This window comes from Haemorhous mexicanus, chromosome 1 (assembly GCF_027477595.1).
Source record: "Haemorhous mexicanus isolate bHaeMex1 chromosome 1, bHaeMex1.pri, whole genome shotgun sequence".
Classification (NCBI taxonomy): domain Eukaryota; kingdom Metazoa; phylum Chordata; class Aves; order Passeriformes; family Fringillidae; genus Haemorhous; species Haemorhous mexicanus.
In genome coordinates this window covers 13,831,226-13,854,825 of record NC_082341.1, presented here as the reverse complement: position 1 = coordinate 13,854,825, position 23,600 = coordinate 13,831,226, and the positions used below count along the sequence as shown (strand labels likewise).

At 36.6% G+C, this 23,600-nt stretch overlaps 1 protein-coding gene across 13 annotated transcripts in view; it reads right to left on the bottom strand.

Annotated features, from left to right (window-relative positions):
* The window catches only part of PARD3 (par-3 family cell polarity regulator), a 447,781-nt gene that overhangs the window by 212,808 nt on the left and 211,373 nt on the right, over positions 1-23,600 (bottom strand). For all 13 annotated transcript variants that reach the window (XM_059840275.1, XM_059840315.1, XM_059840296.1 and 10 more), the window contains 2 exons: positions 8,394-8,485; positions 5,330-5,413 (listed from right to left, as the gene is read on the bottom strand). In XM_059840275.1, the coding sequence (XP_059696258.1) occupies positions 5,330-5,413; positions 8,394-8,485 (176 nt within the window). The remainder of the gene's footprint in view (positions 1-5,329; positions 5,414-8,393; positions 8,486-23,600) is intronic.

The following is a 23,600-nucleotide window of genomic DNA, read 5'->3' as shown; positions in this document are numbered from 1 at the left end:
TTTATTTTAAATACCTAATTGGTAATGTAAGCAGCTGAGATTATATTAGCATTTGCACCACTGTATTTCCACGAGCTTCATTACTCTAATCATACTATTAAAATAAACTCAGCTACATGTGTTAACATTTCAGTTCTCAGTATAAATTACAACCAATGATAAAACTAGAAATAAGCAGCGATTTTTTTACTGACATCTAAATTGCCTGACTTAGTTGGGGTAGTTTGTTAAATAAGAACTCTCCACATGCCATCCAGATGTATGGAAATGATGATAATTTACCTTAATAAAAACTGACAGTGGAAGTAAAAATAAAAACTGACACTGAGCATCTAGAATATGATTTGGCCATCATGGCCCATTGTATGTACAAACTGAAGTTATTTATCTATTTACCTGCAAGCTAAATGTAGTGTAATCAAATCAGACAGAACAGAAAATAGCCAATTTAAATGTTTACGTAAAGTCGCTAACATGAAAAGGCAAAAACTAGATTAAGGTACAAAAACAAGGATTGATTGAAAAGCTGATGTGCAGCAGTTTCACGCTTAGAAAGATCTCTGAAAAGTTCTACAAGACCATAAACATAATATAAAATTCCTAGATTCAGAGGTCAGAGTAGGCAAATTGGCTTGTTTGTTCAAGTTAAATTATTGTGGCTACTCAATGCTAAATTGAACATAAAGTCCTTTACCCAATATTGACATCACTGCACTACTGTGGAGGCATTTAAATTTCATGCCTGAAGTCCAGAACCAATTCCCAATCTTTGGTAATCACTCCTCAGCTATTTAGCTTGACTAATACTTCAAATTATGCTTATAAAACTTCTTAAAGGCTGAGATCAGACAGTTTGAATTCAGATACAAGAGTGAGGGAATGATATATTCACTCCACAGAGAATTTTTTCCCCATACATATGTTTTTGAAAGTCATGGCTACCTTTGAGACTTAAAAGGCTGGGAATGCAAAAGAATAAATGGAGAGGCAGACAGCACATACCTCCTACTTGATCAAAGAGAATATGATCACTAGAGAGGCACCTTGAAGGCAATATTATGGACTCTCACTATAGACAATGGCCATTAGATATTACTTGAGTTTTCTTTGTACCTTGAGTACAAGACTAAAATTTTTACAGTGACACATGAGGTGAATTTATAAACTCTAGAAAATGAAGGCTATTTCCAATTAAAAAAAAAATATTAGAAAGAGTATAAAAAACGTTCAAATTTCTAGATTTCTAGTAAGTGTAGTTAGGGCTTGTGTATGTTTAAACACCCACCTTCATTTGAGGCTTTTCTTGCTTTTTAAGCAAACCTGCTAAATTTGTCATTTAAACTGACAAAAATTCTCTTTTTTCCTTTCTTTTGAGACTTCCTAATATTTTACGACATTTAGGATATATAACAAAAAACATTTTTACCTGCAAGTTTTAGAGGTACAGTTAATCATGGATTTTGTGGCATATTTCAACAGAACAAAAACTGGCAGAGCTGTGCATACCTGTCTGTATCAAAGTAACATGTCTGATACTTATTAGTGGATGTTCATTGTGGGGTTTTCAGATGAATATCCAAATCCTTTTCAGTTCTGCTTTCCTAAGTAGACTTCAGAGTAGACTTGGGACTATGGGACTCTGATTTCCATATCATTATTCACAGAGATTTCTGATGTTCTCTCATATATTCCTTGTGTCAATTGAATCTCATTCCAAAGACAGACATGGCAGGATTTCAGAAGAGCAGCTAGGGTATAGAGCTTGAGATTTCAAAAGCAGAAGAGGCCATATAATGGTAAATTAGGCTATAATTACTGTTGAGCTTTCAGAGAACTTGGTGCATCCTCACTTAAACATCAACAGAACATCCCACATCATCCAGGCTGCTCAAATGAGATTCTTAAGGGACTGTTTGCTCCTGTCTCTGAGCACCTAATAAGAAGGAAGGATTGGTAGTATGGTAATTTTGCACAGAGTTAGAATTTTTTTTCCTTTCATATTTTTCTCTCATTCATTCCCTCTTTTTTCTACTCTTATCTGAACACGTTCCTACTTGCCTTCTCTTCTTCCTTCATGCTACTTTCATTTTCATGCCTCCTTTTCTGTTCAGCACTGCATCTATGCCATTGCAAAAATGTGCCAGCAGGTTTGCAAACAAAACTTTTATCCTTAAAAAATGCATAACCATAAGGTGATGAATATGTATACCCTCCTCCCTTTTGATAAGGTGAATAAAATCTGCTAACAAAATCATATGATCAAATAGGCCAGTAAAAGACAGATACATTTCTAGAGGCAAAACCAGAAGGTTAACAAGGAAACATACATAGAATAAAGTTTTACCATGTCTTTACACATCAATAGTACTTTTCCCAGAGAAATACAAGGGGTTTTATTTTCAAAAAGTCTCAGTTTTACTGGAAACAGAAATAATTTGTAGCATCTATACAGATGAGGCAGAGACCTTTACAGATTTTGTTCAAGATCAAAAGTCAGTACTCAAAAGATTCTTATTCCAAACCCCCAAAAGACCATGAAAAAGTCAAATATTTTCTCAACAGAAGTAAAGAACATAGTTATGGCACATATTTTTAATAGTTTTGGAGTGTTTCCTTAAGGAGAGATTTTCTGGTATAAATTTTTTGGTGGGAGAAGGCTCCTTATTGTATAGAGAAAAAAAGGTGAATTGCATAATACTTTTTCAAGCTATTGATTTAATAACCATTGCCTATTGAGCAACATTTTCAAAAGCAAGAGAAAGGAACTATAGGAAAAGTAACTGAAAGCACAGCATAACTGGAATTGAAGAGCAAGCAAATATAAAACAACAATGGGATGGTGGACTAATCTATATGACAAATGACATCTTGTCTTTTTGGACATCCCTCAAAGTCTTTACTCAGTCCTGTGTTTGGTTTTCTATAATTAGGTTTGTACTAAGCACATCCCCTGATCAAGTTATGATAAGCAGGGAGTTGTAGGTTGATTGTAGCAGGGAGAATTATTTTTTGCAGCCAGGGGAGGAACAAAGAGCAGCCATGTGCTACAGTGAGAAATAAGTGGGAAGCAGAAGATCCCTGCCATGCATCTGCTCTCCCTCTGAATCTAGCAAAAGGAGAAACAAGTGTGTCTCAGCCAGGAGGGGAAAAAAAATTAATCAAATCCCCATGAATTGCTTCAAACCTGAAGCTGAGTGTGTTCCTTCCCCTGTCCACACTGGAGGCAGCTGGAGAAAAATGTGTTTATCCTACCTGAAAGCATGCAGAGACGTGGGTATGCAGACAGTAAAGCAGCAGCACAACATATTAGAACCAATCCCAAGCAATGAACTCTGCTTTTCCTTCATTAGAACACACAGGGCATGGCAGAAAACTTTTGGAAATATTCTAGATCCTCCCCAACTCTGCTCCTCTACACTTTTAAGACATGGGACCAAGTGTCTCCCCTCTTCAGCAGATTATTTTGTAGAGGGTCAAAAATCTCAGCAATTACACATATGGTCCATTTTTCAATTAAGTGAGTTCTAGCAGTATGAAGAAAAAGAGGATTCATTTTAATATAAAAATGATTTCCTTTGTAAAAGAGTTTGCTTTCCCAGTAAGTCCTGATTTGAAACATTTATATTTAAAATTGGCTTTCCTGCCGTAAAACTTTATCATATAATTTTGCATAACAGAGTTATATTTCTTTTTTTTTAATTACATATTTTATTTCTGTGTTTATGGCTTTTTTCCTTAACATGCTCTCATTATGTATGAACAGTTTAAGCTTTGCCTCAGACTTGACAACCACATTCACAGGCCGGAAGCAAATTTTACTCAAGTTAAAATTCTTATTCAAAATGTCCAAATACATATTTTAACATCAGCATTATTAAACACGTACTTAGTAGGCAGCTGACATTCTTAAACCAGTCTTTTCCTTGGCCTTCACACTGCTGAAATCCCAGATAACTGTGTGAACATTTCAACCATTTCTAACTTGATCAGATTTAGTTCTGAGTTTTGTTTGAAGTACTGTTCACTCATGGCCTTTCCATCCCCACTCTGAATTTACTGAATTTCAGATTATGAAGAGAAGAATTCACCATTTAACAGAAGTTTGCTCTTAATACTTTTAGTCCCTAGAAAAAGTAGCTTTAAAGTAAAACAAAGTACATTTTCTCATAATGCATGTCAGTGTATGAACAGTTCATACTCTTCAGGCTATGAAAGCATTGGGTTTCAAGTAACAAGTGCAAATAAACCTCTTAGACTGTGTTTAAAATCCCATGAAGATATTCAGTATAGAAGGAAAAATAACTAAAACACTCTAGTATTTCTGAAAATAGCATATTAATATTTGAGAGATACACTTGTATAGCAAATTAATTTTGTTAATTTGTTAGTTTTTAATTATAAAACTGAAATTGCTACTGGGACAACAGACACGAGAATATAACATCCCTTTTTATGTGCAAAGATTACTTTTAAGATACACATATTTGTTCCCATTTAAGAGAGAAAATACAATGTGTACTTAGAATATGCAACCACAGTATAAAATTTGCATATATTGCTGAAAAATTATCATTTCTCAAGGTACTTAAATTTTAAAATCCCTCACTAATTAATACAAAAGTTTAGCTTTTTTTCTGAGATTATTTTCATGACACTAAACACTAAATCTCTGCATTAGCAAATTAAGCATTAGAGATTATGTATTCTGTTAATTAATAACATCCCCCACATTGTATTTTTTAATGTAAACTCCTTTCTTTTTTTTTCTGGGTAAGTAATCGAATTTCAGGAGTTTCAGCCTGTAAGACAGGTTCACTTTTCCCCAAACCAGAATGTTTCAACTGGTTTTGCTACTTCATTTTAATCCCAACAGATGGGGCAACATGAAATTTTGAAAGTGTGGCAATTGTTTTCTCTCCTACTCTTTACAAGCAAAAGCGAAGGACACTTCTGGTTTAGACTCCTGCTGTTATTCGAAAATTTGTGGTTTAAACAGTACAGAGGGAAATGTTGCACAAATATCCACCTGAATTAGGTCAGAAGTTTATCAATTTTAGGAGTCAAAAAGGAAATGTCTTAATCCTTCAATTTACCCCGAGATTACAGCACCCAATTCTAACTCCTTCTAAGCAGAGCCTTTGAACTATGGAATCCATTCCAAGCACAGAGCCAGTAAACTTGCATTCCTTCCTTTCCTAATCAGTGAGACTGCCTCTTGTAAAACAGACAATATTCTACAGAGGGCAAAGGCACACACCACAGAAATTAACACAACCAAGAGAAAGCACAGCAAATCACAATGCAAAGAAAATCCTCCACGATACGTTACCTTCCGCCTCGGGCACTGAAAGGCACTACATGGATTCCCAAAGGCCCGCCGTCATTGGAGACCTCGACGAGCTTTACCATATCACTGTGAGACAATGACCAATGAGGGAATGTGAACATGGACCGTGAAGGAACCAAAAAACCCCACACAAACATACACAGAAAAACAAAACCATTCCAGAAACCAAGTCATGGTGATGAAAGCACTGTTGAACACTACGTACCTGAAGATTAATCTGATGGCATGAAAGGAGATCAATCATCAAAAATACTTCAATTAATAGAACCAAGAAAAATATAATTTTTTTTTTAATTTAGCTGAATACATAAAAATAGGTCTCATCATCATCACTGCATGCATAGTGCTTTATTTCTTTCTTATTCTAAAGTTAAACTGACCATTGTGTAGAATTACCTTAAATGCCACACACAATTTTTCCTCAGAAACCTAAAAGCTCGTCATAGCACTAGCATGCTTTACTTTTTTATCTTAGAGCCAATGCTAAATTTTTTACATTAGCTTTCCCATAACTACCTCATAATCAAATGAGAATTATTAATTTTTTAATTGGCTAAATCCTCCAGTTTAAAAACACATTAATCTGTATTACTGTAATTCCATTTCTTTTACTGGAAGATTCCTGCATCTCCTTACTAATTTTCAAAAGTAAGTTTTAACTGTAACATTCAAAACCAACCAGACGTCCCCTGAAGCAACCATGTATCTACTTTTCAATTATAAATTTTGCTGTAGTGAGGAAAAAAGCAGCAGAAGAAAATACAGGTTCAGAAAGAGACATGTAAAAATTGTATCAATAGATTTAGACCAAATCTATTAATGTGTTTGAAACATGCCCACATCTGGAAAGGTGGAATATGGCCCATGAACCATAAAGAGCTATAAATACACAAATGAGAAAATAATATGCAAAATCCAAACCTCTCAGTAAAACTGGAAGTGAGAGATCTGAACAGAAACCACAATCTAAATTTGCAGCTTATGCTTCTCTCTAGCATTACATACTTTTTCCTTATTCCCTGGCACTAGATATATATACAAACAGATCATTGAAAAGCTTGTTCCTCATAAGAATACAAATAAAATTTCATCTCAAAATGGAGCAAAGAGCAAGACAAATTCCCTGTGATAGCAGTAAAAGATTTTCTACTTCCTTCAATAAGCTCTTGATCATATGGTGGCCCATCATGAAAGCTTGCAGCTCTTAATCTGTAATTTGAGAATAACCAGACCACATATGGTTGAGAAGTCAACACAAGTCCTGGGTTACAGTTTGTTTTACTTTTGTACTATGTTAAATTTTCTAAATGTATTATTTTAAGGTAGCTTTTACATTTGCTGTATGCCTCAATTGGTGTCTGAATTTTCACCTTGATTTTTAAACAACATGAATGGAAGGTCTCTATCCTTATTGTCACTGTTAGCTCAAGAAAGTAGTGCAACAACAGGAGAGCTGACAGACTTCAGCCAAAAAGGTGTTATTATTCAGACATGGATCGATGTTTTAAGACTGAGATCAATACAGCATTTCATACTGCTCCATGTGCAGTTTCTGTACAGGCTGACTTAATTCCTTCTCACTGTATGTTAAGGCTAAACTGTCATTAATTAGTGTGCAAAGCAGCTGACAGGATTCAAGCAACTCCTCAGACCTCCAAAGGGAACTCTAAAAAGACGTGGTTTGCTATTGGTAGGCCTGTGATTCTCTATGATCAACTTTCTTCTGACTTTGCTACTAGCTTAGAAGAAAATTAAGGGCTAAGAAAGAGAACAAGTGAGAACCTGTGTGATGCATCTGGAACTGCATAAGTGGAAACACCGTTTAAATTTTTTTAAAACCCCACTTATTTTCCACATCCAGCATACACCATTTAGCTTGTTCTAGTACCTGAGTCAGTAATTTCTCATTTGTTCAAAATGCACATTAAACATCTTTGCACTCATTTTTCTTACACTTTTTCTTAAAAAAAATAAAATTCTATCCCAAATTCAAGTGTTAAATTTTTAAAACAGAAAAAAAGAAGAAATTATAGCTTCCTAAGAGAGATTCTTTCAATCTGGCTTTCTGATTTTCTCAGAAGTTTGGGCCAACTGCTTCAAACAAACATGCAAAGAAGTATGAGATCATAACAAAACATAAATGAAGTAGCATATGATGAGAAGTCAGTAAGTTCCTTAAAAGCAACACCAGGAAGCATTACATTTGACAGAAGTTCTGCAAATTCTATTTAGGAAACAGCATTTGGAATTTACAATGTAACAGATTTTGTAAATGGAACCAAGTAAAATGCATGTTCTACAGCCTAATAGATGTCACCATGATCTTTATCTAACATTTAAAACCTCTGTCCCTAATTCATAATTTAATTCAAAAATAGCAGGAGCAGAAGATTTAATTTTATTTAAAATTTAAGTTAATAAATTTAAAAGATTTAATTTAAGGCTAGAAGGCATATTTTCTCATTAACTCCATAACAAGGTATGGATCAGTTCTTTCCAATGAAATGCAAAAGGTCAAGTTTGCAGTATCTTTTGTCTACATAAAATATCATTCAGTGATTGTATTTTTTAATTAGGTGGAGCTAACAAAACACCAGTTTTGATCCATTTGAAACGATGAGGTTTTTGACCACAGAACTTGTGACTGTGACACATCTTCCTAGAGACTGTGAACTAGTGATTGGAATTAAGATTTTCCCCTTTGAAATTCTTGCCTGTTGATCTATTTGTACTAGCACTGACCCTATTCTTTCTGTCAAGTTTTCAAAGTTCCATCAAATAAGCATATTCTTTGAGGCAGAAAATCTACTGTAGCATCAGCACTTATAAATGTCAAGTTTCCAATGCTCATCTTTAATACAAGCTTTTTAAACTGTTTAAAATCTGGTTTAAAAAGATCCATTTTTTAAAACCAAAATGACACATGACCTAAAAAAGATTGCCCCACTTTCTTTAGAGTAGTATCACTCATATTATTCTGAGTACTTCACTAGTTTGTGTTCAATCTCAAGACTTGTTAAAACAATATGTCCTGCCAGTAACTTACTCCAGGGAAAAACTGGTAGCATTCTCCAGACCAGTGTCTGCATGTCCAACAGGCTCAACTCTGCTGTTGTCCTCCTCTGTTCGATCGTCATCCTAGATATTTAAAAAAAAAAAAAACAAACAAAAAAAATATTTAAACCTACATTTAATTTTATTAACTCATTTTAGTAATGATTATTGGGGTTACCACATGTGCAGCAGAAATGCTTCCACAACTGTCTGAAACGGTTCTAAATTGGTTTTTGTCACTTTAAACATTTTTGCAATGATATTTATAGTTTGGCCAGTGTTATATTATAATTCTACTACAGTTATAAAAGCCATGCTACAGAAGCTATCACAGTCAGCATTTTTTAGAAGGCTGACAAGCAAAGCACAAAATCAGCTGATGGTCAGCAGTGTTTGGGGAAACTCCTCCCAGGCTCTCCTCCCTGGGCAGGGGGCTTGACTGAGCACACAAGGCAGATCACTGAGACTCACTTGCAAAGACTTAAAAACAGTATAAGAAAATGCAGCTTCTGTAATTCCATGAAGTACCAAGAGCTTTTTAAACATTTTATCACAGCATTTATTAATAGCTTGCCAGAGAAGGCTGACATCAAAGAGCTACGTGAGGCTCTAACACTAACCAATTTATTTTATTTTTAATTTCACTTTCCAAAAAGTACATATGTTATTCACCAAATGCATAACTTTTAATGTCAAAGTTGTGAATGCTGTACTTTCAAATTTAGATCAGGGTAATTCAAGGACTTCCAGTAAGAAGCTCTAAACCCATTCTTATGTGTATGTTAATTATTGGAAGCTTACGCTTTCAAATACCCATGTAATCAAAAAGAAAACATTGCAGAGTGTGAACAGTAGGCTTCAAACACAGACAGAGCCAGAGCAATCAGGTCAGTGAAATAAGACACGATAGACTATGAGTTTAGCACACAGAATCAGACAACTTATTAAAGTATTGAAGAGATGTTAAAGGCAGGCAGAAACAGTTGGTAATGTCTAATTGAGATTTCCACAGGGAATCTGCAAAAGCAGGAGGCTGGATGCACCAGGCTTCCATGGGCTATGGACATGTCTCTGCACCCTGGAAAGCAGGATGCTTTGTGAGGCCAAGCTGCTTGGAAGATGGATGATCCTGTGTCTCAAGAAGCATTAATATGCACCTCCTTGTCATCTCCCTCTGTTAAGCACAAGATAAGTAATACATTTCAAAGGTTAACCAGCATCTTGAACCTGCCTAGAAATGTATATTTACTGATTTCAGTTAAGTTTTATATGCACAGCTGCATAAAGTTTAAAATTAAATAAATACTCAAATATCCATGCCAATTCTAAAGTCACATGCAAAAAAGGTTTATAAAGGAAAATCAGAACATTGGTGTTGTTTCATACTGAAAAAAGGTATTTCACACCTTGTTTCATACAGCATCTTGCAAATCACTGTCTCAATGGGTTTCTTGGTTTGAAGTTAAGGACATTGCTGGTTGTAGAAAACTATGTATTTTTATTGCAAGGAAGTTATTACTAGCCTAAAGAGAACTCTTTTCATCAGAGTTGCTGATGAAACCCAAGTCTGAATCTCACTTATGACAAAAGGTCATCACAAGATGAACATGACTTTGCTAATAATATGGTTTTTGGCAAATTTTCACATGTGGTTTTTCCAAGCAAACATGCAAGAAGTATATACATACATACATACATACATATATATATACACACACATATACACACAGACACACAGAAGAAGAGATTGAAATAACATCCTATCTATTTGTAGATATGCCTCTGCCAAAAAATAAATGTCTGGCTTTATGCTGTGTCATTTTAGCAGTCATCTATATATGTGCAATGCAAGCATCACTCATTTAGTAACGCTTGGGTCCTACACTTCATCACTTTTTAGTCCCAAAAGCTTTTCTCTTGACTACTTTAATTTTGTAAACAGAACTCCCCTTGCCCCACTCGGTGTTTGCAGCAGTCCTTTGGACTTGCTCTTGACAGACCTGCCTTCAGTGCCCTCCTGGGACACAGCCCCCTGTGCAACACTTGAGCTAGATCCTTGTACAAACCCTTCTTCCCACCCTTCCCAAACCTGACAGTATCTTGGCTCTTGTTCCCACCAGACCTAGGCCTCTCCATTTGTTGGACATTCTGTTTCCTTTCTTTCTGTCCCACCTGGTGGTCTGGAGGCTTTTCCAGCCAAGGAGAGGAGCATCCCTCTGCCTGACCTCAAGTGCAGCCAGGTCAAAGCAAAGAGCCAACTTAGCTGCCTCTTATGCACCTTCCAGTCCTGGGGTATAACAAATCAGAAACTGCAAATCAAAAGCTACGTATAACAGATGCTATCTGGCACCATCACATGCACATTTTGTGCCTTTTGTTTCGAGAATCATAAACACAGCAAGTTTTGGAACCACACTGACTGTCAGTTATCCAAGCAATTAGGAAACAGCAGCTCCCACACGCCTCTGTCTGGCTTTTCCTGGACAGCAGACAGATCTGTATCAGGAACATGCATGTGCCCATAAATAGGTGCTTAGAGGAGCAATCATAATCCTAATGAAAGCACTACTGCCATGATCAACAGATGTATGATGTACCCTTTTAAAATCTTTAATATTACAGTAATCAGACTCTCTTTTCTTCTCAAAATAACACAGATTTTGATTTACACTGAAGTGAACAGAGAGAAAAATTGGACACCTGCAGAGGGATTTGACTTAAAATTCTGATTTACTACAAAAAGTAACTAACTAGCTGTGAAAATCTTTGCATCAAGCAATTATTTCTTTATTTGGAAAGCAGTTTTCTTCTGAAAGGCAAATTTGACCTGGATGAGGTAAACAAGGAAAAGGGCATTTAACAGAGCAAGAAAGTTTCTGTGAACCCACTTGGATATTACTGCAGATATTTCTCAGAAATAACTAATTTGAGCAAGTTCCCAAAAGTGGAAGGTTTCTTCTCTCTACATAAAACCACTGCTATCTGCTGTAACAAAAAATCTAATTTTTAATGTACAGCTACTAAAGACAGAATGTGTTTTTCTTCCAAAACTGAAATAAGAGTAATTAAAAGATCTTTTCATCTTTATAGCACAGAGGAAAATTTAAAGCATCTCTTCCAATGTACTTCTCCACATCTTGACGTGCTCAGAGTAAAATTTCCCACTGTTTGAAAAATAAAAAGAAATCATTATTTTTCTAAGTTTGTAATAAAATTAATGACTCAAAAACTGAAAAATTATCTTAACTGCTCAAAATGGACTATTAGTGCTAAAAGTTCTACCTATAAAATGGTCTATTTCACAGTTCACCTGCACAGTGTTAATGAAATACATATGAAAAGCTGCAAATAGGGTTTTTATTTTTGAAGACAGTCTCTCTATCACCACTTAGGATTGCAAAATCTGCAGAGTTAAGGAATGGCAGCAGTATTCCTGCCAACAGAACCATAACCAATACATATAAACCCAAACAGTTATTTTAATTACATTTTCTCAGAAAATTTCTGAATTAAATCTGCCTAGTGTAATTTCCAAAGCCCAAAACCAGCCATGTTATCCCTGCCTTACTGGAAATTTTAATGTCCATTACCAAAATATCAGCTCCTGCCTCCAGTTAATCCAGAACTTCATTTTCAAAGTGAAGCTGAAGTTCCCATTTCATTTCTGTTCAATACACTCCTCCTTCAAGAATATGACCAATTTAAACTTCAGATATTATTGAGCTGATATAATACTGATAAGCTGTAATAATTTCATTTAATTATTAACACCATCTATGAGTATGCTATTCAGCCAACTCAGTCCCTCAGTAGTGGCTGTGGGGCCTGAGACCTGGCTGGAGACAGCACTGCCTCAGTGAGCATCACTGAGTGAGATTCACCTTCCCAGGGAGCATCAGACACTGGCTTGTTTGTTTCCTACCATTTAGCTTTTTTAAATTTTAGCACAGCGAGTGTAAGTCCTGTAAATCCCAAACTGAAAGGATCCAACAACCAACAGGTGCTTTAGATTTTACTGCAGAGAAGGACAAGTTATCTGTAATGACAAGCTCCTGATAATATTTTTTTTTTCCCTCAGCCAAGGCACAAATAAAATAAAGCTTTTGCTATTAAAATATGCCCTTCCCTTCATATTTCCCCTTTTAGTCTCCTGCACTTCTCTGCAATGATTATGGACGAAGAGACATACTCGCTATTAGTCTCCTGGCAGCTGTGCTTCATAAATGTTTGTTTGGCTCTTACAACATAAAGTAGGTTCTCTCTCTCTGTGTATGATCACACTTGATGGGAAACAGCTCCTAAGAGACCTCTTTTCCTGTGTCTTAACTAGCACAAATACACCAGCATCAGGCTTTTGTGCTAATGTTCTCACTTTTTGATTAACCGGCCAAATCTCCAGAGAATGGCAATTTTCAATCAAATCTGAAGAGCAGTTACAAAGGCAACATGGGGGAAACCCAAAAAATATTGAATACAAAAAATAGGCAATGCTCTCTCTTGAACATACATATAGATATGCACAAATAATTAGGTGAGAGCTTTGTGTAATTTACAACAGCCCTGTACTTGGTGCACTGCCCTTATCAGTAATCCAGGGAGAGAGAAAAACCTTACATTAAATCATCATCCACCTAAACACAAAAAAAAGCATGCAAAAATTATTTACTCTTATACATATATATATATACACACACACATATATATGTATGTATATATATGTACACACACACACATATACAAGTTAATATTCTCTTTACATCTCAATAATCCCTATGTTACTCACGTCCTTCTGCAGGATGGTCACCCTGCAATTGGAAATGACAATATTCACATAGTTTTTATATGCCTCACTACTCTAAAATGAAATTTTCCTTGCTCAGTCAAATCAGTGAATAGATATCATATAGACATAGAGGAGTGCAGAATGGAAGGGATTTCTCAGGTCTCTGATGAATATCAAATTCATTCCCTGCTATCACAGACAATCATCTCTTATTTCCCATTTATTAAACTGATCAAGCTGAGCCTTAAGTCTGGTTGGCTTTACAATGACACTATTTCTGTTTTGAAGTGCCTTAAAAGGAAATGTTTTTTACAGATTTAAAGAGAGATTAATTTGATTTCCTATTGTCCAAAAAGCAGAACACCAGAGAGCCAATGAATATAATTTGATACAACCTTCCTTTTGGCAAACATATGTGACAATTCATTCAATTTTGAAAAACTAGCATTTTTTCATTCATAATGACTTTTTAAAACACCTATTAAAAACCTGGCAATACTAATAACAGCTGAACAAGTCCTGTGATATCCCAGTTATTTTGTAGTGTGTATTAATTTAGAGCTCCACTGAAGTCAGTGGTCTTTAGGGGCTCAACAACCTGTGATGCATCACTGAAATGACACACATATGTTCTGTAATGATTTGGTGGCACACACTTCTATCAGACAGCAAGCCAGGCTGGTTGCAGGATCACAACACAAATACTGCTTGGCCATGTAGCAGAGCTTCCAGTAAAAAAGATTTTTACTAGATTATGCTGCAGCTAATTCTTTTTACAGTAGGCATTGCAGACAGCACCGAAAAGTATGAGAGCCTTTTAAGAGCTTTAGTATGTTAGGCAAAAGGTTTTCCTGCTAGTGAATTTAACTTGAGACGTTTTTCTGCTTCTGCTTCTTCACAGTCAAGAAAATCCTGAGTCTGTCCTTACAGTGATAGCTTACCAACAAACAGCAAGAAATGCATTAAAAGTCAAAAGGCTTTTTTGTTGTTGATCAAACATGCTTCTTAATTCATGCATCTGAATAATCTCTGCCTACCAGCAGAGAAAATAATATTGATAAAAAGGAAAAAAAATTATTAGCCAAAAATTGCACATGCACCTTCCATACAAGGAAAACAGCACCAAATGGGATCTGACAGAAAAAAGCCCATCAGTAATGTCTAAAGCACCACTGATTCTCCAGCATTTCACAATGTGCATTGCAATCATATTTCACAGACTATATTTGCTGTTTGCCTGAAAACTACAGGGTTTGTTTTCCCCAGACTGAGGTCATCTCACTCTGGATTGTTGCAGTGACTTCTCCAGGACCACTGACAGTCTGGGGTGGGAGACAGAGGGAGAAGATGTGCTGCAATGCAATAGCTACCAGAACAAATCCATACATCTAGGTTCCACTACAGATGGCAAGTATCAAGTGGATAACAAAAATATGTAGCTGTTCCCACCAGATCATATTTAAAAGACATTTTAGAGAAGACTCAAGTATTACTGGAGCACAAAACTGTTTTTGCATTCATTTTGCAACAGCTCCAAGTTCACATATAATGTGCACCACTAAAACACTCATAGCATATTAGAAAATAATATAATGATAACAAAATAGTGCCCTAAGTTTCTGTTCACTGACAAATGGGTAAAGTGTTGCCAAACTGAACTTTAAAAAATACCTTGGTGATATATAATAATTATAATAAAGAGAAACTTAAAATGAAGACAATATTGGGTCCTTTCTAATTTCCTACACTGAGTTGCTATGTGATAGTGGCAAAAATCACTCAAAAGTGCATTTCCTTATTAACATGTTGGGGATAATATTACATGCTTGCAAAGGCAAATATAAGACTCTTGGATGTGAGACTTTGAAAAGCAGAAATATTAAAATGGATCTCAAATGTCTCAGCAGCAGCTTAGGATGCTAAGCCACAAAAGGCTTCCTGCTCAAAGATAACAGATGTGCTTCATCTCTTCCTTTTCTTAGCACCTAGTAACACTTGCCCAGCATAACCTATTTTTTAAACATTTTATCAAATACCAAGTATATGGAGAACTACAAAACTCAAGGCATTTCATCACATAATGAATTTGTGAGACAGTTCACTTACACAGCAGCTTGTAAATAAAACCAAGCACAGCTAACAAGAATAGCCAGAAAAGATTTGGCAGGACCAGACAAGGCTTCCCAGCACTTACAGTGCTGCCTGTTGGGGAGTCCACTAAAATTAATATTTAAAACTAAACAGAGTGATAAAATCAACCAAAGGATTGGGTGCAACAATAAAGCACTAACCTCTCACGTGCTACATATCTGAAATATATAAAGCAGGGATTGTCACACTTTTAATATTAAGTGAAGCAAACAAAGAGCTTTCTGAAGATCTGATCAATAGCAAATTACAGATGTGTCCATCGTATTACAAAGAGAAGTAACTCTCTCACAGACCCATGTACAACTATAACAAATTACCTCAAATTGATTGTTGTCTTAAAAACGGGTTCATTTTGTGTAACTGCCTAGTTACAGTCTTTATTCCATTTTCTGGTTTTCCTCAGGGTTCAAAACATATCTGTTTCACAGGTGCAAGTCTGCTCTTTGTTTGTTTTAAATGAGGCTTACCTACAAAATATTTCCATGTTCAAATCTCTGAAATTTTATACTCTTCTCATATGATTCAGAGATTGACACACAGACCACCATGAACTGCCAGTGTAAAACAAATATTAGGGTTTGTATTAAATGCAGATTCAAAGTCTTACTTAGATGTCAGAATAATGGGAAGTATCTTTAAAGGAAATAGTTATAAGCCTTACTTGAAACAAGGCTACAATTATAGGTCAATGTATAATCAAATTCCCCTGCAAAGTTCAGCCCAAAGGCCAGGCCTGGTTATCATCTACCTTGCATAATGCAGGAATTACCTCAATTACAGAGATATCCCCACATGGTGAACCAACATAAGTGTAGCACTTGGCAGGTAACAAACACACTCTGGTTGATGTCTTCATATACAATTTATTTTCCCTTTCAGTGTGGTAACTGATACCTACACTGCTCCTATAGATGACCCCTTGCTAACTCATGTGATACCTGCACACAGAGGGGAAGCTGCCCCTGCTTTGGTAGAAGATGCCTCACTTGAATTTTTTCCAACAGGGGTGACTTTTACTAAAGGAAGTCTAATTTTCTTTTAGAACTTGTGTTCTTCCTACTCCACAATGCCAGGTAATACAGTTCTGGGATTTCAGAACCAGAAAGATTCATTTGATATGGAGAAGTTGATGTTTATGGAACTAAAAAAACTCCACAATATACTCCTAACATGGATTGTTACTATGGCATCCAGGAAATAAATATAAACACATATATAAGATACAAATATAAACATAAAAACTTATATAAGATATACACATATAGATGATATATAGATATGTTCTATATACATATAAAAGCTTCTAAATATACATATATATTTAGAAGGCCACAGCAACAAAGACATTATTTTGTTCTTAAGGTAGGAAAAAAAACAGATTACATGGCAGTGCTACAACTACATTGTCTTTGTTTTTTTCTGTTGAGTAGTCTAAAGTAGGTCAAGTTAGGCACATCCATTAGTTCCTTTATAAATAGATCCACACTGAATTCACCTGCTTGTAACTAATGTAGAGCAACAGAATTTTAAATACTTTTCCCTTTAATCTGACAAGTTAGTTCATTCTGTATACAGACACCAGAAAAAAAAAAAAAAGTCATCAAGTCCTGCACGATTCTAAAACGCCAAAAAAAATGACAATGGAAACATGAAATTGGGACACGCTTTCCCTGCAGAAAACCAAGTGTACATGCCTCCACCTATAAGTTTAGAGATCTAAAAGACTTCTGCAGAGATGTATTATAGATAAGTCACACTGTTTCCCCTTGATATTGAGACAAAGGAAAGGAGATAACTCTGTATTAATCACTTCACATTTTCCCTGTACCACTCCTGAATATATTATTATTCACCTCACATTTTCAAAGGCCGTGATTTTCTTCTGAGGATTTTTTTCAAAGATACAAAAAGCATTTCTTATTTAGCAACTTGAATTTGTCATTAGGCAATTTTCAAACAGGTCTCATAGCTCTTTTATCCTTATTCATTTCATTTTTTTTTTTTTTTTTAAAATCTGAAATGGTCCCTTGTTGCTTGATTTGCAGATCTGTATCAGCATGCAAGGATTTTGCTAGCTTCAGCCAAGTACAGAACAGTTCAATCCCCTGGAGCACTGAACGTAAGAGTCAATTTAGAAGCAAGGTAAAAGTATAGCACTCTCTTCCCTGTCACACAAAACATCATTTTACTCACACAGGCATCTTAATAACAAAATTCAATTCTGGATATTTTTCTCAGCATGGTTCAGGACCATTCAGAAATTACATCAGAAAGCACACTGAAGACTTAGCTTTTTAAAAATTTTATTAAAATATCTGTTTTGCAATAAGGCAAAAGTCTATACATGGGTGGGAGTTTAAACTTAGGAGATATTCTTTGAGTTCTGTCTCCTTTAGAAAATGCAACTTCGAAAGCTTCTGGTTTTGTGTTACTAGCAATCCCCCTGTTAGTTTTGCCAAAAAAACCATAAAAATCATGGAATGGCTTTGTTGGAAATGGTCCTTTAAGCTAATCTAGTTAAAATCCCCTGCCACGGGCAGGAACACCTTTCACTAGACCAGGCTGCTCAGAGTCCCATCCAGCCTGGCCTTGAGCACTTCCAGGTATGAGGCATCCACTTCTCTGGATGTTCCAGTGCCTCACCACTCTGACAGTAAAGAATTTCTTTCTAATATCTAACCTAAGACCTTTCCGTTTGAAGCAACTTCCCCCTCTCCTACACTACATGCCTTTGTAAAAAGTCCCTCTCCAGCTTTACTGTGAGCCCCCTTTAAGTACTAAGGGGGTGCTTTAAGGTTTCCCCAGAGCCTTCTCTTCTCCAGGCTAAACAGCCCCAGCCCTCTGGGTCTGTCTTCACAGCAGAGGTGCTCCAGCTCTCTGGTCATCTTCACAGCCTCCTCTGGACTTGCCCCATCAGGTTTGTATCCTTCTCATGGTGCGAGGCCCCAGAGCGGATGCAGTGCTCCAGGTGGGATCTCAGCAGAGCAGAGCAGAGGGGCAAACTCACTTCCCTCTCACTGCTGCCCACGGTGCTTTGGATGCAGCTCAGGCCTTCTGGGCTGCAAATGCACATTTCCAGGTCATGGCCACCTCCTCCTTAACCAACACCCCAAGTCCTTCTCCTCAGGGCTGCTCTCAAGTCACTCTTCACCCAGCCTGCACTTGCGCTTGCTGAACTTCATGAGGTTTGCATGTGCCCACCTTTCAAGCCTTACCAGTTCCCTCCTGATAGCATCCCTTCCCTCCAGAGTGTCAACCACACCACAAGGCTTGGTGTCATCAGCAAACTTAATGAGGATGCCCTCAATTCCACCGATATTAAAATATCTTATCTTGTTTAAAGAAAAATCCACATTCAGACAGTGGGCTTATCACTGTCTAAATTTACAGTGGCACTATTTCTGTTTAGACAGTGACTTATCTTGACTTCTCATTTGCTAGGATTTGGTAACATATAGCTTTGGTTAATGACTTTTTAGATTTATATTCATACTGATTAAAAGTAAAAAAAACCCTATACATCTGTTTCAAAAGGTCTTTTGTGTAACACATCAGGTAGATGGACAAGCACACCTGAGGTGAAGGAGCCCTAACGTGCACATATCTTAATGTGAGGGCTTACTGTTCCAGCTCTTCCTTCCCTGAAAGAACAAAACCAGGCAAGGTTCTGGCCCCAAGTCCCAGAAAAGGAAGACCCAGAAGGGAGCACCAGCACTGTGATGGTGATGCAGGACACCTGGCCTTGATGCAGAAGGACAAGGCACCCAACCGTGCTCTCAGCTCCTATGAAATTTTGAGTGATGAGATTTCACCATTTTGCAGTTTCATCTTTGACTTCTCTTTTGCTGAATTCACAGTTGCATTCAACATTTTTTTTCCAGCTCATTCCACTGAGAAACTCCATTAAAATTGCTTCAATTGAGTTTTCCTGTTATGCTGTAAAATTTTCTTTTTTGGTCTTTTGCACAACATGAATTTCACCTTAGGCACCAAACAAACTCACCATTTTAATAACAGAAAATGCTATAGCATTTTTCATTGTCCTTTGCTCAATTTGTTTTGTTGAAATCAACATGAAAAACAATTTCAAACTTCTCAGGAAATGCTTCATTTACAAATGCTCCATTCCAAGTGCCTACAGGGTTACAATCTGGTCTATGACAATTTTATTCATTTTTTAATCAAAAGCATTAAATCAAATTTACAATAAATACTACTCAGTACTTCTGTAGTGCCTTCCAGCACAGTTCATGGACAATAATGACTTCAGCTTCACTGCACCCACAAGAAGAAGATTAGAGGTTATTCTCCAAATTATTTATTCAAAGAAACTGAGGCAAAAAAAGATTTTTTTCCCTATTTTTGAGGTTCATCTTCAGCTTTAAATGCTTTCAGTTTGCGGTGATGTCTCCAAGATAGAGCCTCAGTTTAAGAAAAATTTAAATGTATTTACATGTACTCCTGAACTTAACCAAGAAGGCAGCACCACAGACCCCATCACCTCTTGGAGGATGGGGGGCAGCAAGGCTGGCAACAGCTCCCTTGGAGCACTTTGGTCCTGGGCCTGCACCAGCACATGTGGTTTGCTCACTGCCATGCAAAACCCTTACACATCACATGATGAAACACAAAACTTCATCATCATCAACAGCCAAACTTCATCATTACCACCTCACTGAGCTATCCAGGGACCACCAAAGACAACCTCTGGTAAAATGTACCAAGGAACAAAGTGTAGGACACCACACAACTGCTGCAACCACAGCTCCAGAGGCTCTTTGCAGACTACCTGTTATAAAACAGAGGCCATTTCAAGAAATAACTCATTTATTACCATTTGTGGCAGCAGAAGAGATCCCAGCTCCTCAATAAAATTAGTTCTTTTTCAACTTCTTCCTAGAGATCTTCTTTCCATTTGCAATTCTTTCCCTTCCTTTTCCACACCAAGTCAGAGCAGTTAGGACTGAATTGAGCATGTGTGATGGTGGTACAGATTTCCAAGCAATTGTATTTCCTTCCTGCAGCCCATAATAACACCTCAGTCTGGCAATTCATTATCCTGCAAGGCCAGCACAAACCACAGATGTGGGCTGTTGAAAGCAGCAGTCTCCTCTTCTCCCCTCCCCAGATGGTCATGTCTGGCACTGGATTCCTCTGTCCACCTTCTCCTTTCAGTTTATTCAAGCATTTGTATCATTATACAAAAGATCTAAATTAAAATTAATGTTTAATAAAAACAATTTTAATTGGTTACATTTCCCAGGCTGGTCCAGTTCAGCCTAATTAACAGCCTCATAAAAGCTTAGGGAGGCACAAGGGAGGAAGCAAAGCATGGCCAAGACTGCTTCTTTCAGCAGCAGAGACGACTGAAAATGTCTCTGCTGCTGTGGCCTCAGACTGTTTGAAAGGATACTGCTCGTCTGCAGTCCCAAAAACTGCTCAAGGCACTCATTTCAGTATTCAGTAACTTGCACTATGTCCATCTCTCTTTTAATATCATCCCTCTTTTATTACCTCCTTCAAAACACTACCTATTTTCAACTCATCTAAATAATTGTGTCTTGTTCACTGAACTCACTACATCAGCAACTCCCCCTCTTTCAAAATGAGCAGGCTTTCCAGGAATAAATCCCTCTTGCCCTTGAACACTGCTGACCTATTTTCCATCATTTGTTTTTTCCCTGCAAGTTTCTAATCTACAGCAGAACTTTATTTGTCATCATATAAGCAGTTACTGAACAAACACATGAGTTACTAAAATTCTACCATCTTCCTTAGAGGAGACCAAATTAAGACAGAGGCACAACTGTGCTTTTAAATTCTATTTCTTGAATGTATTAAAAGTTATGATGCATGAACAGAAAGGGAAAAAAACACATCTTGTGGTCAAATTCCTCTCCATCCATCCTACCCCAAAAAAGGTGAAAAGAAAGAAGTCATAGACACATGAGAGAAGCATGTACCTGAGTGCGTCTCATCAGTCACAGCACTTTATGCATAAACACTTTAAGTGTTGTTGATGTCTACATAAACACCTTTTAAACAAACAGTAGCATTTGAGGGAGCAAAATTCAGTAAGGAACCAGAAAAACATGTTTTGATTAGAATTAAAAAAGCATAGACTGCTAAATCCCAAAAGTATAAACACTGTTAAAGCCCACATTTAAACATTCTGATTTTGACACAAGGTTTTCTTAGTTGTCACTTAATCAGTTACAAACTAGCTAAAGCCAGGTTGAAGGTTTCAAAATGTACAAAAACTTGTCAATTTCCCATAAAATCACATTTGAATCCCAGATGAGCCAGACAATGAAGCTAGTCCGGTCTAAGACCTCCTGGAAAAAAAAGTTTATTTTACTTTAACTCTTCACAGCTATTTTCTGAACCTGGAAAACAAAATACTTTTAGGAAACCAGATGGAATCAAGTCCTATTACCTCCCTGAAGATTTTTTCTTCAAACTGTGAAAGAAAAGCTTGAAGAAACCTGAAGAGCCAGCAAATGCTGGGATTTCAGTACAAAGTCACTTTAGAAATCCAGCTGCACTGAGAGCTTCTCTCTCCACATCCCTGGGCAAGATCTTTGGCCATTTCCACTTTCCAGAGTCACAGAACACAAAGTTTCAGACAATCCAGCTGGGCTGGTCCAGCACCTTGCTGCTACTGACCAGATGGGAAACAGAAAATTATCTGCTTTATCTCTACAGGACTAGAAGAGTGAACCAGAGAGTGGACCTCTGAGACAAGGTAAAGGCCATGATATCTTCCATTAAAACTGATTTACTATAAAGGCAAAACCAATTTAGAAAAAAAATTAGAAAATTCTGTGACAAAGGCTCAAAGGCTCCTCACTGAAATTAATAAAGCTCATGGTGTTCTCATAAGATTATATTATTTGAAGAAAAAACAGGGAGAAACAAAACAGATTAGTTCTAAACCTATGCATTTTCATTTACTATAATCAGCAGGTTACTGACTCTTCTTTTTTCTTGTCTATCCTCATCTATTTAGGCTCACAATGATTCCTTAGTATTACTACTTAGAGTCTTTTTGCAGTTTAATTAAAATTAAAACAAACAAAAAAACTTAAATATCTGGCACACGTGTATTCCTAACAGTGGAAGAATAAGTTGAACACAAAGTGATGAAATTTGCCAGTAAAATACAACTTAGGTTTAAAGCAATCTTTTAAAACATGATCAGTGAGTTTTGTGAGGCTTCACTACATTACACTGATGAGCTGAGAATCCTGGTGACTGAGGAAATTGAAACATGAATAAATGCAAGATAAAGAATTCTGAGAAATGCAATCTAGCTTAAGCTTCAAAGGGAAGAATCTTGAAAAAAGTAGCACCTCTCTAAACCAAAAAAACAATAGGCCACCAAAAAAACCAGCAAAAATAATCATACATTAAACAACTAGTCTGTGATAATACTGAGGGATATTTAATATATCTGGTTTTAACTGCAGCATGAAATAATTTTGCATCAAATTCAGCTCTATAAGTATTTTCAAATAGCAATTCCCTTTAGTCTTTTGCCCTCTTGGGGTAGTATGGATGAATATTAATGTAATAAGTACTTCTTTATACTGTAGATTTATTTAATAAAACAAAAGAAAATGGGCAACAGTATGACATCAAATATTAATGAAGAAAATGAGTCAAAAAGCATAAGTAGCAGTGAAAACAACAGATTACTGGAAAGATTACATTACTTCTCTGTCTTATTTACCAGCTCCACAACAACACTGGAGAAAGCAGATGGAGTGGGCCAATGATGCAAAATATAGGTAGCTAACCCACAGTCCAATTGTATGGAAAAGTACTATATTTTATTTGTTTTAAACTAATTTCTGGTCTGCCTGACCTACACATAGTACAGAGTCTGAAATGCCTGAAGTGGAGAAGACAACTGCATTTCCACTTGCATGTCTCTTTGGACATGACTAGAAAATAGTTCTCTTTATGGTGGAAAAACCATGTAGGAAAAAAGGATTTAGATAACCAGCAAATTTCCAGAGTGCAAAGTGTGCAACCTGTGGGTGCGGAGGGGAACAGAGATACCAATGCTCATCCTGTTAGCCTGGACACACAAGAAGGACAGATGGAGAGGGGATTTCTGCTGATTTGTAGCAAGGATAAAGGAACATCCTTCCACCTTTATGAAAAAAAAAAACAAAACAAAACAAAAAATCAACTGCATCTTCCCACCCACCAGAGACCACTGTGAACATCAGGCAGAGCGAGGCACAGATGCACACACAA